General features: G+C 48.2%; 1 protein-coding gene across 1 annotated transcript in view; it reads right to left on the bottom strand.

Annotated features, from left to right (window-relative positions):
- The window catches only part of LOC122564698 (ectonucleoside triphosphate diphosphohydrolase 2-like), a 205,332-nt gene that overhangs the window by 179,429 nt on the left and 10,256 nt on the right, over positions 1-15,647 (bottom strand). Inside the window, exons 2-3 of the mRNA XM_087998576.1 lie at positions 3,427-3,544; positions 2,042-2,192 (exon numbers count right to left, since the gene is read on the bottom strand). Of these exons, the coding sequence (XP_087854702.1) occupies positions 2,042-2,192; positions 3,427-3,544 (269 nt within the window). The remainder of the gene's footprint in view (positions 1-2,041; positions 2,193-3,426; positions 3,545-15,647) is intronic.

Here is a 15,647-nt window from a genome sequence, read left to right as displayed (position 1 = left end):
GATACACCAGTCAGTGTGGGTATTGGGAAGACAGTGAGCAGATACACCAGTCAGTGTGGGTATTGGGGGTACAGTGAGCAGATACACCAGTCAGTGTGGGCATTGGGGGACAGTGAGCAGATACACCAGTCAGTGTGGGTATTGGGAAGACAGTGAGCAGATACACCAGTCAGTGTGGGTATTGGGGGGACAGTGAGCAGATACACCAGTCAGTGTGGGCATTGGGGGACAGTGAGCAGATACACCAGTCAGTGTGGGTATTGGGGGACAGTGAGCAGATACACCAGTCAGTGTGGGTATTGGGGGACAGTGAGCAGATACACCAGTCAGTGTGGGTATTAGGGGGACAGTGAGCAGATACACCAGTCAGTGTGGGCATTGGGGGACAGTGAGCAGATACACCAGTCAGTGTGGGTATTAGGGGACAGTGAGCAAATACACCAGTCAGTGTGGGTATTGGGGGACAGTGAGCAGATACACCAGTCAGTGTGGGTATTGGGGAGACAGTGAGCAGATACACCAGTCAGTGTGGGCATTGGGGGGACAGTGAGCAGATACACCAGTCAGTGTGGGTTTTGGGGAGACAGTGAGCAGATACACCAGTCAGTGTGGGCATTGGGGGGACAGTGAGCAGATACACCAGTCAGTGTCGGTATTGGGGAGACAGTGAGCAGATACATCAGTCAGTGTGGGCATTGGGGGACAGTGAGCAGATACACCAGTCAGTGTGGGTTTTGGGGGGACAGTGAGCAGATACACCAGTCAGTGTGGGTATTGGGGGACAGTGAGCAGATACACCAGTCAGTGTGGGTATTGGGGGGACAGTGAGCAGATACACCAGTCAGTGTGAGTATTGGGGGGACAGTGAGCAGATACACCAGTCAGTGTGGGTATTGGGAGGTACAGGTAAGTGTCTGTCTGATGTGGAAGGATCCTTTGGGGCCTTGGATGGAGCTGAGGGGGGACGTGTGGGCATACGGTTTGCACTTCTTGAGGTGGCCGGGTGAAGGTGCCAGGAGGGAAGGGTGGGTTGGTGGGTGGGTGTGGACCTGACAAGGGAGTCACAGAGTGAATGGTCTCTCCAAAATGCAGATAGGAGTCGGGTGGGAAATCTATCCCTGGTGGTGGGGTCCGCTTATAGGTGGCGGAAATGGCGGAGGGTGATGCGATGTCTACGGAGGTTGGTGGGGTGGAAGGTTCTGTCCTTGTCCATGCCCACTGAGGGGATGGTTCACTGCGGGATAATGCGTCATCAGGTTTGTGTCAGTTGGAAGGAGACTGCAAGAGACGTATGGGAGAGAGGAAGGTCCAAACCAGCAAGAGAGAGAGAGAGAGCATTTCAAACTGATCAACAACAGAATAGTCAACTACCTGCGATTGAAGAAAACATCAAATTGCTCAGGTAATTAAATCTTCAGAAGTAAATGAGGAAACACAAGTTTAATATTGTGTGGATTCAGGAGCTGTTATACTATTGAAGGAGAATCCCGCAATGATAAACACTCTCAGTAGTTACATTTATAAGAAACTGATTTCTGAGATACAATAAAAGATGTAGCAGTTACCTGGTTAAAATGGTTTAGTTTTGAGTCCACATAATGGAAATGCGTTAGCTGTGAGCTCTCTGTCATGTGCCCAGGGTGATAGCTTTTCATGTGCAGAAGTGTGGGTCACTTATTGTGATAAAAACAACTTTTTGTTAACTTATGTCTGTATTCTTGTACTAATTTAAGTCCTGTGATGTACAGAAAATTATTCAGTTTCTTTCAATATTGAGACTTTAATTTGCTTGGAGAATTCCAAGAAAACCGTGACACTGATTGTTTTTTGGATAAATGATGGTTGCAGGTTTTGGGTTCACTTTCATTTTTCGGTCTGTTTCTGACAAGGCCTTCAGTTTGCTGATGTATGGATAAGGGATACCTGGCCTGTACCTGCCAAGACAGTCAGAACCTAATATCTGAAAACCAGAAAATAGCCCCTGAGGAAGTTTCAAGAGGAGCAATGATGTTTTCCCCCCCCAGGCTCTGGGATTACTTACTTCAACAAGCGCATCCCAGCTGTAGCACCAAGGTAGAGGGGTGTCTCTGCATGCCGATGTGCGGGAATGCTTTTCACAGTTTCATCCAGGCAGGGCTTCAGACTGTTTCCAACTTGGGACAGGTTGGACGCGTAACTGGAAATTCCAGCACCTACAGCCCGAGATTGAAAATGGTGTCAGTGCATTTGCATATCCCCCCCGTGAAATGTGCCCTGCCTGGTTACCTCGTGTACAATCCCCTCTTCTCCATGTCCCAGAGGCACAGCAACAAGCTCAGGAAACCCCTCTTCAGTGGCCCCAGACTATTCCACCATTCTTCAACACAGGAGAGATTCCTGTTCCCTTCACAAGGTCAAACAAGCCAAGGTGCGCAGTGCCAAGCCAAGGTCTCAGCAGATAGCCAGCAGGGCTGGTACCATTGTATCTTTACCTCAGCTGCATTAATAACAGAGAGAGATATTGATCTCCATGGAAAAATACCTATGGGGTTAGATACAGAGTAAAGCTCCCTCTAATCTGTCCTCATCAAACACCCCCAGGACAGGGACAGCACGGGGTTAGATACAGAGAAAAGCTCTCGCTACACTGTCCCCATCAAACACCCCCAGGACAGGGACAGCACAGGGTTAGATACAGAGAAAAGCTCTCGCTACACTGTCCCCATCAAACACCCCCAGGACAGGGACAGCATGGGGTTAGATACAGAGTAAAGCTCCCTCTACACTGTCCCCACCAAACACCCCCAGGACAGGGACAGCACGGGGTTAGATACAGAGAAAAGCTCTCGCTACACTGTCCCCATCAAACACCCCCAGGACAGGGACAGCATGGGGTTAGATACAGTGTAAAGCTCCCTCTACACTGTTCACATCAAACACCCCCAGGGCAGGGACAGCATGGGGTTAGATACAGTGTAAAGCTCCCTCTACACTGTTCACATCAAACACTCTCAGGGCAGCGACAGCACAGGGTAAAGGTTGGTTACAGGGTAAAGCTCTCTCTACACTGTCCCAGCCCTACCTTTGTATCTGACTATAGGTAGTGCTCGACAACTGTCCATCCCCCATGCCCTTTCCTATTTCATTGATCTGCTCTTCAATCCCACCCTCGGCACATTTACATTTGACTCATTCCTCCCACCTCTGAAAGTTGACGCCCTCTTCCCTTGACCTTGGCGATCAAATGTCAGTGTGAGCTAGCCCTGTTCTGGCCCTCTGTGCTCTTGGCCTGAGTCTGGGGCTCACCCTGCGGAATGAGGGGGCCTCTTGGCTAAGGTGAGTTTGTAGAGAGACTGACATTGGCCTGGCTGGTCCTGGATGGTGCTGTGGGAACCTCAGAGAGAGAGAGAGTGACTGGCTTCTCCTGGCTGGTGTGGTGTCTTTTACCTTTAACGTTGCATTTGCTGTGCTCACTCACAATGCCAGTGTTGTTCTCTTTCCCAGCCGGCCATTTGTAAACATAGAGAGTGGTGCGAGAGGAGCCAGCGTCAATGACGATGCCATACTGTTGGAAGAGAGAAGGAAAGTGCTTCAAATTGTCAAACTCAAGTGGGGAAAGAGCATATTCAACACGTAACTGAAAGCAGGGTAATGTGCTAGATAAATCCTACACTGTCTTTATATCCATTGTGAAGCAAGCATTAACTGCTTGCTGTTTGAGTCAGAGGTTAGGGCTTGAAGACATGCTGCAGAAGTTGAGTACTCGGTCAGGTTACCAGTACAGGGCAGCACTGAGCAAGTGCTACACAGTCACAGGGACTGTCTGTCAGACAAAACATTAGTCTGAGGCCCCAATCCTCTGTTTCAGGTGGCTGGAGAAGAGCCAGGGATTTCTCCCCAGTGTCCCGATGAATATTTATCCCTTAAACAACATCACCAATCAGAGCCTGGTCATTACAACATGTCTGTCTGTGTGCAATATAGTAATATAGCTGCAAGCTGCCCCACAGCATTCAGTCCTACACTCAGAAAGTACTGAACTGGTCGGATTTTGTCCTGAGAGTGAGAAGGCTGTTATATTATTACAGATTTTGATTATCTCGCTATGGGATGGAGCTGGGTGTGTTCAAAAGCTTGCTGCAGTTTGAGCTCTGTGACTGACAGCTGAACTAAGGATTGACAGAGGCTGTGCCTTGATATTAAGAAAACTGGATGTACGTGTCAGATGTAACTGCATACTTCCACAGACTCTGAAATGTTAGTAAACGAAAATTACCAGAGAAGGAGGCCATTTGATCCTTCACATCGCTGCTGGCTCCCTGCAGGAGTTCCTCAACTAATTGCACATGCTGACTATCTCCCAGACTGTCCCAGACCTGACCCACCCGGGTAACTGTACACGGCTCACTATCAGGGAACACGTCCCAGGCCTGACCCACCCGGGTAACTGTACACAGCTCACTGATAGGGAACACGTCCCAGGCCTGACCCACCCGGGTAACTGTACACAGCTCACTGATAGGGAACACGTCCCAGGCCTGACCCACCCGGGTAACTGTACACAGCTCACTGACAGGGAACACATCCCAGGCCTGACCCACCCGGGTAACTGTACACAGCTCACTATCAGGGAACACGTCCCAGGCCTGACCCACCCGGGTAACTGTACACAGCTCACTATCAGGGAACACGTCCCAGGCCTGACCCACCCGGGTAACTGTACACAGCTCACTGACAGGGAACACATCCCAGGCCTGACCCACCCGGGTAACTATATACAGCTCACTGTCAGGGAACACGTCCCAGGCCTGACCCACCCGGGTAACTGTACACAGCTCACTGTCAGGGAACAGGTCCCAGACCTGACCCACCCGGGTAACTGTACACAGCTCACTGACAGGGAACACGTCCCAGGCCTGACCCACCCGGGTAACTGTACACAGCTCACTGACAGGGAACACGTCCCAGGCCTGACCCACCCGGGTAACTGTACACAGCTCACTGTCAGGGAACACGTCCCAGGCCTGACCCACCCAGGTAACTGTACACAGCTCACTGTCAGGGAACACGTCCCTGGCCTGACCCACCCGGGTAACTGTACACAGCTCACTGTCAGGGAACACGTCCCAGACCTGACCCACCCGGGTAACTGTACACAGCTCACTGTCAGGGAACACGTCCCAGGCCTGACCCACCCGGGTAACTGTACACAGCTCACTGTCAGGGAACACGTCCCAGGCCTGACCCACCCGGGTAACTGTACACAGCTCACTGTCAGGGAACACATCCCAGGCCTGACCCACCCGGGTAACTGTACACAGCTCACTGTCAGGGAACACGTCCCAGACCTGACCCAACTGGGTAACTGTACACAGCTCACTGTCAGGGAACACATCCCAGGCCTGACCCACCCAGGTAACTGTACACAGCTCACTGTCAGGGAACACGTCCCAGACCTGACCCACCCGGGTAACTGTACACAGCTCACTGTCAGGGAACACGTCCCAGACCTGACCCACCCGGGTAACTGTACACAGCTCACTGTCAGGGAACACGTCCCAGGCCTGACCCACCTGATGCACCTGATTTTGAACATCTCAATCAAATCTCCTTCACTCTTCTCTTCTCCAATGTCTGTCCTGTTGATCCCCATCACTAAATGTCCTCCACCCCTGTAACCATTATCCTTGGTCTCGTCTGCATTCTCTCTCTCTAATCGTTTCACCTCAATTCGAACATGCAGTGCCTAGAAATGGACTGATACTTCAGCTGAGGCTGAAGCTCTGATTAATAAGTTCCCCATGGCCTCTGTGCTTTTCTAATGTCTGCTTCAGAAAGCCCAGGATCCTGCATGCCTATTTAACCACATGCCTGAACCTGCCCTGCGTTTCACTCAGTTATGTTCATAAACACCCAGGTCTGTCTGCTCCTGAATCTCTTTTAAGAATTGTGTCCTTTTTTTTATTGTCTGTGGTCTTCCTCCTAATGTGTCATGTCCTGTTACTCTGCATTCAAATTTATCTGTCCCTCCCATTTCATCCAATTGTCTATATCCTTTTGACGTTCTTCACTGTCTGCCAGAATACTTACATGTTTCAGATCATCCCCAGATTTTGAACCCATGCCCAGGTCTAAGTTATCCATGTAGATATGGAAAGCAGGATTCCCATTACCAACCAATGAATCATTTACCGCTGCTCTGTTTACCGTCACCCGGCCAACTCCATATCCATCAGTTCCTTCCATTCCACGGGCTTTTACTTTACTGACAAGCCTGTTATATGGTATTTTATCAAATACCTTTTAGAAGGCGATGGATAATGCATTACCCTCATCGCCCCTCTCTGTTACTTCTTCCAAATTTAGTAAAGCCCAACTTGCCCTTAACAAACCCATGCTGACTTTCATTAATGTATCCACATCTATCCAAAAACTGTAGACTTTGTCTGGGATGACCATATCCGAAACTTTCCGTGACGTGTTGAAATTGATGGGGCTGCAGGTTCTCGGCTGATCCTTACATCCCTGTTCTGGCATGTTTGCAGTTCTCCTGTCCTCTGGCACCACCTGTGAGGTGAGGGAAGACTGGAGGATTATTGCCAATGTCTTCATACTCACTTCCCTCAGTCTCCTGGGATGCATTTTTATCTGAGTTCCTGTGACTTATCAACTGTACGTACAGCAGCCTTTCGAATCAGGTTGCTGTGTCCATTTACTGAAATAGGTGCTCACTAAAGAGCCTACAGTGGCAACCAACTGCTGACTTTGGAAAAAAAAACGATTATTAATGCAATTGATGGATCCACACACAGTTAAGGGCCATTAGCATCTCTCTCTTTTTCCTGGAATTCCCAGCACATTTCTGTCTGTGCCAAGTGCCCTGTATCCAGTTTATCATGTTGACCATAGTCGTCACAAGACCTGACTTAGAGTCATAGAGACGTACAGCACGGAAACAGACCCTTCGGTCCAACCCGTCCATGCCGACCAGATATCCCAACCCAATCTAGTCCCACCTTCCTACACCCGGCCCATATCCCTCCAAACCCTTCCTATTCATATACCCATCCAGATGCCTTTTAAATGTCGCAATTGTACCAGCCTCCACCACTTCCTCTGGCAGCTCATTCCATACACGTACCACCCTCTCCGTGAAAAAGTTGCCCTTAGGTCTCTTTTATATCTTTCCCCTCTCACCCTAAACCTATGCCCTCTAGTTCTGGACTCCCCCACCCCAGGGAAAAGACTTTGTCTATTTACCCTATCCATGCCCCTCATAATTTTGTAAACCTCTATAAGGTCACCCCTCAGCCTCCGACGCTCCAGGGAAAACAGCCCCAGCCTGTTCAGCCTCTCCCTGTAGCTCAGATCCTCCAACCCTGGCAACATCCTTGTAAATCTTTTCTGAACCCTTTCAAGTTTCACAACATCTTTCCGATAGGAAGGAGACCAGAATTGCACGCAACAGTCCAACAGTGGCCTAACCAATGTCCTGCACAGCCACAACATGATCTCCCAACTCCTGTACTCTATACTCTGACCAATAAAGGATTTAAAAATATTTATTTTTCCCCTAATCGGTCTGTTCAGAGGTTCTATTACACACCTCTGGAGCAGGTAGGTCATGAACCCAGGCCTCCTGTTTTAGAGGTAGGGACACTGTCACTGCAGCACAAGATGGAGAAAGTGAGCACTGCAGATGCAGGAGATCTGAGTCGAGAGTGTGTTGCTGGAAAAGCACAGCAGGTCAGGCAGCATCCAAGGATCCGGAGAGTCGACATTTTGGCCATAAGCCCTTCGTCAGGAATGTGGAGAGGGAAGAGGGCTGAGAGATAAAGAGAGGGGGTGGGGGTGGGGCTGGAGGGATGGCAGGTGGGAAGGCTATGGGTGGTTGCAGGTGGGAGGTACCACAAGACCCCTCCGACATCTCAGCCTGTTGACTGCCTGCATGTTCACTAATAGCGATTGTGAATTGAATTTCAACATGATTGCATTCCCTCCTACTCTGACCCCACTTATACCTCTGTCTGTTTTATTCTGATTCTATCACTCTCCAGAATTGTTCCTCTGAACTTGTTTCTCTGATTTATCTGAGTTTTGGAGGTTGTGGTTGAATATTTCATACAAATGCGATTGCTGGTTTGCGAGACATCTGATTGGATGGTTTACTACGGGTCGGATTTTATGGTTTGTTAGGAATGTGATTGGGTAATTTGGTATGGATGCAATTGGATGGATTACTAGGGATCTGATTGGATGGTTTGCTTTGGGATGAGGGTGTCTCTGCCTGAGCCTGTATTTATTGCCCATCCCTAATTGCCCAGAGGGCAGTTAAGACTTAACCATATTGCTGTGGGCCTGGAGTCACATACAGACCAGACCAGGTAAGGCTGGCAATTTCCTACCCTTTAGTGAACCAGATGGGTTTTTTTCACAGAATCAACAATAGATTCATGGTCACTATTAGACTCCTAATTGTAGATTTTTAAAAATGAATTCAAATTCCACCATTTGAACCCAGGTCCCCAGAACATCATATAGGTCTCTGAATTAACAGGAAGGGCTTATGCCCTGAAGAAGGGCTTATGCCCGAAACGTCGATTCTCCTGCTCCTTGGATGCTGCCTGACCTGCTGCGCTTTTCCAGCAACACATTTTCAACTCTGAATTAACAGTTCAGGAAGAATACCACAAAGCCATTGCCTCCAGATCTGATTGGATGGTTTTGTAGGAATCTGATTGGATGGTTTGCTAGCAATCTGATTGGATGCTTTACTCTGATGCAATTTAGATTACTTACAGTGTGGAAACAGGCCCTTCGGCCCAACAAGTCCACACCGACCCGCCGAAGCGCAACCCACCCAGACCCATTCCCCTACATTTACCCCTTCACCTCACACTACGGGCAATTTAGCACGGCCAATTCACCTGACCTGCAGGTTTTTGGACTGTGGGAGGAAACCGGAGCACCTGGAGGAAACCCACGCAGACACGGGGAGAATATGCAAACTCCACACAGTCGCCTGAGGTGGGAATTGAACCCGGGTCTCTGGCGCTGTGAGGCAGCAGTGCTAACCACTGTACCACCCACATGGTTTGGTAGAAGAGGTGTGATTGGGTGTTCTACTTGTGTGTCTGAACCCTGGAGTCCTTTTGCACCATTGAATGTGAAATGATGAGAAAGGGCTAAGCCCCTAAAATGCACATTCATTGCCCTGAGTCTTACGAGAAAGCTGGAACAGTGTGGGGACTGATCTTTCAGTTAATAGAGCTGTAGTTCCCTGGCTCCCTCTCTACATCACCTGCATTGCCAGGTACAGCTCAGTCCAACATCAGACCTCGGGCTCACCATGTCACCCGTTGTTTCTTCAGGCAGTTACAGAAGAAAGCTTTACGTATGCAAACATCTCTGCGGCTGTGATTTGAAAGCCTTCTCAGTGTTCAGGCATTTACTTCTCATAGAGTCATTGTCATAGAGATGTACAGCATAGAAACAGACCCTTCGGTCCAACCCGTCCATGCCGACCAGATATCCCAACCCAATCTAGTCCCACCTGCCAGCACCCGGCCCATATCCCTCCAAACCCTTCCTATTCATATACCCATCCAAATGCCTCTTAAATGTTGCAATTGTACTAGCGTCCACCACTTCCTCTGGCAGCTTTCTCCTTCCCCTTCCCCCCCACTCCTTCGGTTTTCCCGCAGTTCCTGTTCCTCCAGGTTTCTGAACACACAACCATCTTCAAGCAGTTTCCAACAATAACATCGTAAAGTGAATTGGATAAATACTCAGGAAGGAAAGCACGCAGGGGTGGAGGGAAAGAGCAAGAGATGGGGTGATGACTCTACAGAAGCTGCAGCACATGAATGATGGGCCCAATGACCTGTGTCTAGGATTCTGAGCATGGTCACTTTCTCAGATCCCAGCCAAACACAGCCCCTTTCCTGTGCGGTACGGTGAGGGGAACATGGCTTTCACAAGCAGCAGTCAGAGGCAGAAATGTCTCTGTCGTTTTGGCTGCTAATTTCCAATCTCACAGCTTGGTGGAACATCCAGAGAATGGAACATGACAGGCTTGATACGTTTCCTACATCAGAGATCTGCATGTATATAAGAATGTAAGGGATTGGGGTATTGTACTGACGTGGACAGAGATGGACAAACAGGAGACAAAGCAGGAATAAATGAATATTTTTCCAAGTGGAAGGCAATAACAAGTGGGATACCACAGGGTCAGTGCTGGGAGTTCCGCTGTTCACAATCTGTATTAATGATTTAGCTGGGAGAACTAACACTTACAGACAACACAAAGCTGGGTGAGGGGGTGAGCTGTGAGGAGGGTGCACAGTGTAACCTGGACAGGTTGAGTGAGTGGGCAAGTGCATAGCCGATGAAAGTATGATGTGGTTCACCAAAACAGGAAGGTAAATTATTATCTGAATGTCAATAGGTTGGGAAAGGGGGGGAGATGCAATGAGACCTGAGAGTCAGTATGCAGGATCGGCAGGCTGTGGAAGAAGGTAAGTGGTTATGTTGGCCTTCACAGCGAGAGGGTTCGAGTATAGGAGCAGGGATGTGCTGCTGTAAATTGTACAAGGTGAGGCCACACCCTGGGGTGATTTGGTCTCCTAACCTGAGGAGGGTATTCTGGCTATGGCAGGTATGTCATGGAGCTTTATCAGACTGATTCCTGGGGGAGGGGAGGAGGGGGTCAGGACTTAGGTATGAAGAGACACTGCATCAGTTAGGATGATATTCACTGGCATTTAAAAGGAGGAGGGTGATTTAATAGAAACCTTTGAATTTCTAGGCTGTGTTTGCTGACAGCAGCGCATGTGTGCTGGGCACCACTTTAAATCGGATGTTTCGAGGGGATGTGACCTGGGAGAGGGGGAGATTGGGACGGGGAGGAGGGGAGGAGGGGGGACAGATCAGGACTGGTAGGGGAGATCGGGACCTAGGAAGCAGAGGGGGAGGGGGAGGGAGAGGATTGGGAGAGAATCAGAGATTGGCTGGTGGGGGTGGGGGAGGGGAGCAAAGGGGAAGTGGGGGGGGGGGGGGGCGTGGTGTCTGCAGGAGGGGCAGGGAGAGGGTGGGAGAAAGGAGGGTGAGGGAAAGAGTCTTTCCTGGGTCCGGGGCCTACTTTGTTGCCCCAGCCTCTGGGCCCTCTTCCTTTAGGATTCACTACAGCTTCTCCATCTGTCCCTGTCAGTCCCACATCTTGCCATCGAATCTGAGGATTCCATCTTCTTCTGGCTAGCCAGCCCATGACCATCAGCCAGCCCAGCACATCTCTCTCTCTGTGTAACTGCAACCAACGACCAGACAATTCAAACCTCCCTCAGTTCCTATTTTCGACGCTGCCTCAGGCTCTGCTCGCTCTCCGCTCACCGTGTCTTTGATCGTGTCTTTACCCTCTGCTACTTGTGTCCATCTCACAACCTGCATCCTGTTTAGTCACTGATTCAGTCTTTAGCACCCTACACCAATGCTGACCTCACAACCCTCTCTTTTGCCGTCTCCCTTTCCATTTCAGTAACACTTCCCCATCCACTTCACCCCCTCCACCCAACTGGAGTTTTTCCAATTATGACACAGCGATCCCAGGTTCCAGTAAAAAGCAGGGAGGCATCAGCTGGTGTTTACCCAAGGAGAATACCAGCTGTTGGTGACTCCCACACAACAACAGAGAGCTCAGCGTTATTATGTTCCTGTTAAGAGTCACAGGGTAAGGCTGGTAGGATTAGGGAACAATGGATGAATAAAGATATTGAGATTCTTGTTGAGAATGAAAAAAGAAGTATACATTAGATATAGGAAACTGGATTCAAATGAATTTACAGACTGGGACCTGTTTTACCAGAGTGTAGGAGGTTGCATGGTGACCTTATAGAGGGGTATGGATAAGGTGAATGGCAGATAGCTTTTCCCTGCAGTGGGGGACTTCAAGACTACGGGGAATTTTTTTTTAAGGTGAGAGGACAAAGATTTTAAAAATACATGAGAGACAATTTTTTACACAGAGAGTGTTTTGTGTGTGGAATGAACTTGCAGAGGAAGTGGTGGATGTGGGTGCAGTTATAACATTTCAAAGACATTTGGATAAGTACATGAATAAGAACGGTTTGGAGGGATTTGGGCCAAGTGGGATGAGTTTAATTTGGGATTATGGACTGGTTGGACTAAAGGATCTGTTTCCATGCTGGACAAGTCTATGACTCTTGAACAGTATAAAGAGTGTAGGGGCATTCTTAAGAGGGAGACCAGTAAGGCAAAGAGGGGATATGAGGTAACCCTGCTAGGTTAAAGATAATCCAAAGAGATTGTACACATGCCATAAGAGCAAGAGAACATCTAAAAAGCGATTAGGCCCCTTAGAGATCAAAGACGTCGTTTTGGTGTTGAACCTTGAGATTGGAGAGATGTTAAATGAATATTTTGTGTCAGTTTTTACTGTGGAGAAAGAAATGAAGGCTAGAGAACTCAAGGAAAGAAACACTAATGTTTTGAAAACAGTTCACATTACAGAAAGTCTCAGCCGGAGGTCGTAGAAAAAAATAAAAGTGGATAAATCTCCAGTACCTGATTTAGTGTATCCCAGGATATTGTGGGAAGTTAGGGAAGACATTGCGGGCGCCCCTCGTAGAAATATTTGTATCATCTATAAGTACGAGTGAGGTGCTGGATGTCTGGAGGGTGGCTAATATACTGCCTTTGTTTAAGAAGGGATATAAGAAGAAGCCTTGTGAGTCTGACTTCGATGATGGATATATTGATGGCGGTGATTCTGAAAGGTAGGATTTATATGCAAGGAATGATTAGGGATAGTCAGCAAGGTTTTGTGCAAGGGAAATTGTGTCTCAGAAACTCAAAGATTAATGAGGGCAGAGTGGTAGACATTGTTTTTATGGACTTCAGTAAGGCCTTTGTCAAGGTTCTATATGGTAGACTAATTAGTAAAGTTAGCTCACTTGGGGTACAGGGAGAGCTTGCCAATTGGATACAAAATTGGCTTAATGGCAGGAGACACGAGTGATGATGGAGGGTTGTTTCTCACACTGGATTGGTTTTGGTTCCTCTTTTGTTTGTCATTTACAGAAATGATTCAGACGAGAACATAGAAGACATGGTTAGTATGTTTGCAGATGACACCAAAATTGGTTGGATCACGGACAGTCAACATTAAGATTACAAAGAGATCTTGAACAATTGGGTCAATGGGCTGAAGAATGGCAGGTAGAGTTTAATTTGGATCAATGCCAGGTATTGCATTTTGGTGACACAAACATAGGGAAGACTTACACAATTAAAAGTAGGACTTTGGACAATGTTGTTCAACAGAGAGACCGAGGGATGCAGGTACATAATTCTTTGAATTTTGCGTCACGTGTAGACAGAATTATTCTGAAGACATTTAGTATATTTCCCTTCATTGCTCAGATTGTTGAGTATAGGAGTTAGGACATTGTGTTGAGGTTGTACTGGATGTTGGTAAGGCCTCTTCTAGAGTACTGAGTACAATGCTCTAGAAGTCTCCTGTTATAAGAAGGATATTATTAAGCAGGAGAGGGTTCAGAGAAGATTTACAAGGGTGTTGCTGGGAATGGCCTTATAAGGAGCAACTAGATAGGCTAGAACATTTGTCACTGGAGCATGGGAGGTTGAGGGGTGACTTTATAGAAGTTTATAAAATCATGAGGGGTATAGATAAAGTTAAGGGCAGGTGTCTTTTCCCGAGGATAGGGAATTACAAGACTAAAGGGCAAACTTTTAAGTTGAAAGGAGAAATATTTTAAAAAGACATGAGGGGCACTTTGTTTACACAGAGAGTGGTTCATGTGTGGACTGAACTTCCAGCGGAACATTTTATCCGTATAGAAAGACATTTGGATAAGTAAATGAATAAGACATGTTTGGATGGATATGGGCCAAGTGCAGATAGGTGGGACGAGATTAGTTTGGGATAATGGTCAGCATGGACTGCTTGTACCGAGGGGTCTGTTTCCGTGCTGAAACAGTGCCGCGCTGTTGGAGGGTCAGTGCTGAGGGAGTGCCGCGCTGTTGGAGGGTCAGTGCTGAGGGAGTGCCGCACTGTCGGAGGGTCAGTGCTGAGGGAGCGCCGCGCTGTTGGAGGGTCAGTGCTGAGGGAGTGCCGCACTGTCGGAGGGTCAGTGCTGAGGGAGCGCCACACAGTCGAGGGTCAGTGCTGAGGGAGTGCCGCACTGTCGGAGGGTCAGTGCTGAGGGAGTGCCGCACTGTCGGAGGATTAGTCCTGAGGGAGTGCCGCACTGTCGGAGGGTCAGTGCTGAGGGAGTGCCGCACTGTCAGAGGGTCAGTGCTGAGGGAGTGCCGCACTGTCGGAGGGTCAGTGCTGAGGGAGTGCCGCACTGTCGGAGGGTCAGTGCTGAGGGAGTGCCGCACTGTCGGAGGGTCAGTGCTGAGGGAGTGCTGCAATGTCGGAGTGTCAGTGCTGAGGGAACGCCGCACTGTCAGAGGATAGGTACTGAGGGAGCGCTGCACTGTTGGAGGGGAGGTACTGAGGGAATGCTGCACTGTTGGAGGGTCAGTACTGAGGGAGTGCTGCACTGTCAGAGGGTCATTACTGAGGGAATGCTGCACTGTCAGAGGGTCAGTGTTGAGGGAATGCTGCACTGTGAGAGGGTCAGTAATGACAGAGTGCTGCACTGTCGGAGGGGAGGTACTGAGGGAGCGCTGCACTGTCAGAGGGTCAGTGCTGAGGGAATGCTGCACTGTTGGAGGGTCAGTGCTGAGGGAGTGCTGCACTGTTGGAGGGTTGGTGCTGAGGGTGTGCCGTACTGTTGAAGAGTTGATACTGCGGGCATGCTGCACTGTCGGAGGGTCAGTGCTGAGGAATTTGTGCTCTCTTTAGCGTTTCCAATTTGCACTAAAGCTCAATGACTATGAATTGGAGAGATGTGAGACAGAGACCATTTCCTGCTCTAGGTGTGTTCAGCTGGAACAGTGTTAGTGACTTGAAGCTCCCACATACAATAATCGAGAAACACACACATAACTTAGTCTAAAATCCTTTCCTATTTATCGGATATACTCGAGTAAAAGTCAACCTCTTGTGCTCTTCCAGCACCACTAATCCAGAACCTCTTGTAACAGTCAACCCCATATTTTTGACCAAAATATTTGATATTTTTCATATGTCTTGTGTAAAAGTTGACCCTAGTTCTTCACTGATAACAGATCAACATTTGTGAGTTGAGGTATTATCCTGTCCATAAGTGTTTAAATGAAGAAACAAATTATTTTTGTGCTATTATGTGATTTGATGTATAATTCACACCAACTCAGTGTGAAAGAGTCTGGAGACAACTAACCTCATGTAATACCTAGTTGAGGTTTTGAAATTTCTTCATCATTTTGTGTAAAAATGTCCTCAAAAGAATCAAAAAATACACAGCAGCACTTAAACTGAAATTTATTGAAGTTGTAGAGAAGACAAATAACTGTGTAGCAGCAAGAGAATTTTGTGTTTCAGAGAAACGTTTAAGAGACTGCAGAAAGATAATGAACCACCTTCAGACAATGCTAAAACAACAGTGTGCCAACAGAGGTAAACCTAGCAAGTGAACACAATTGGAAAAATTAGTTGCTGAGTGGTTACTTGACAATCATCAAAATGGAAATTGTGTTAG

This window comes from Chiloscyllium plagiosum, unplaced genomic scaffold, assembly GCF_037043375.1.
Source record: "Chiloscyllium plagiosum isolate Xiang-an unplaced genomic scaffold, Cpla_swu_hap1 HiC_scaffold_21, whole genome shotgun sequence".
NCBI lineage: Eukaryota > Metazoa > Chordata > Chondrichthyes > Orectolobiformes > Hemiscylliidae > Chiloscyllium > Chiloscyllium plagiosum.
Note: the sequence above shows the minus strand (reverse complement) of the source record. Positions and strands in the feature narration are given on the sequence as shown.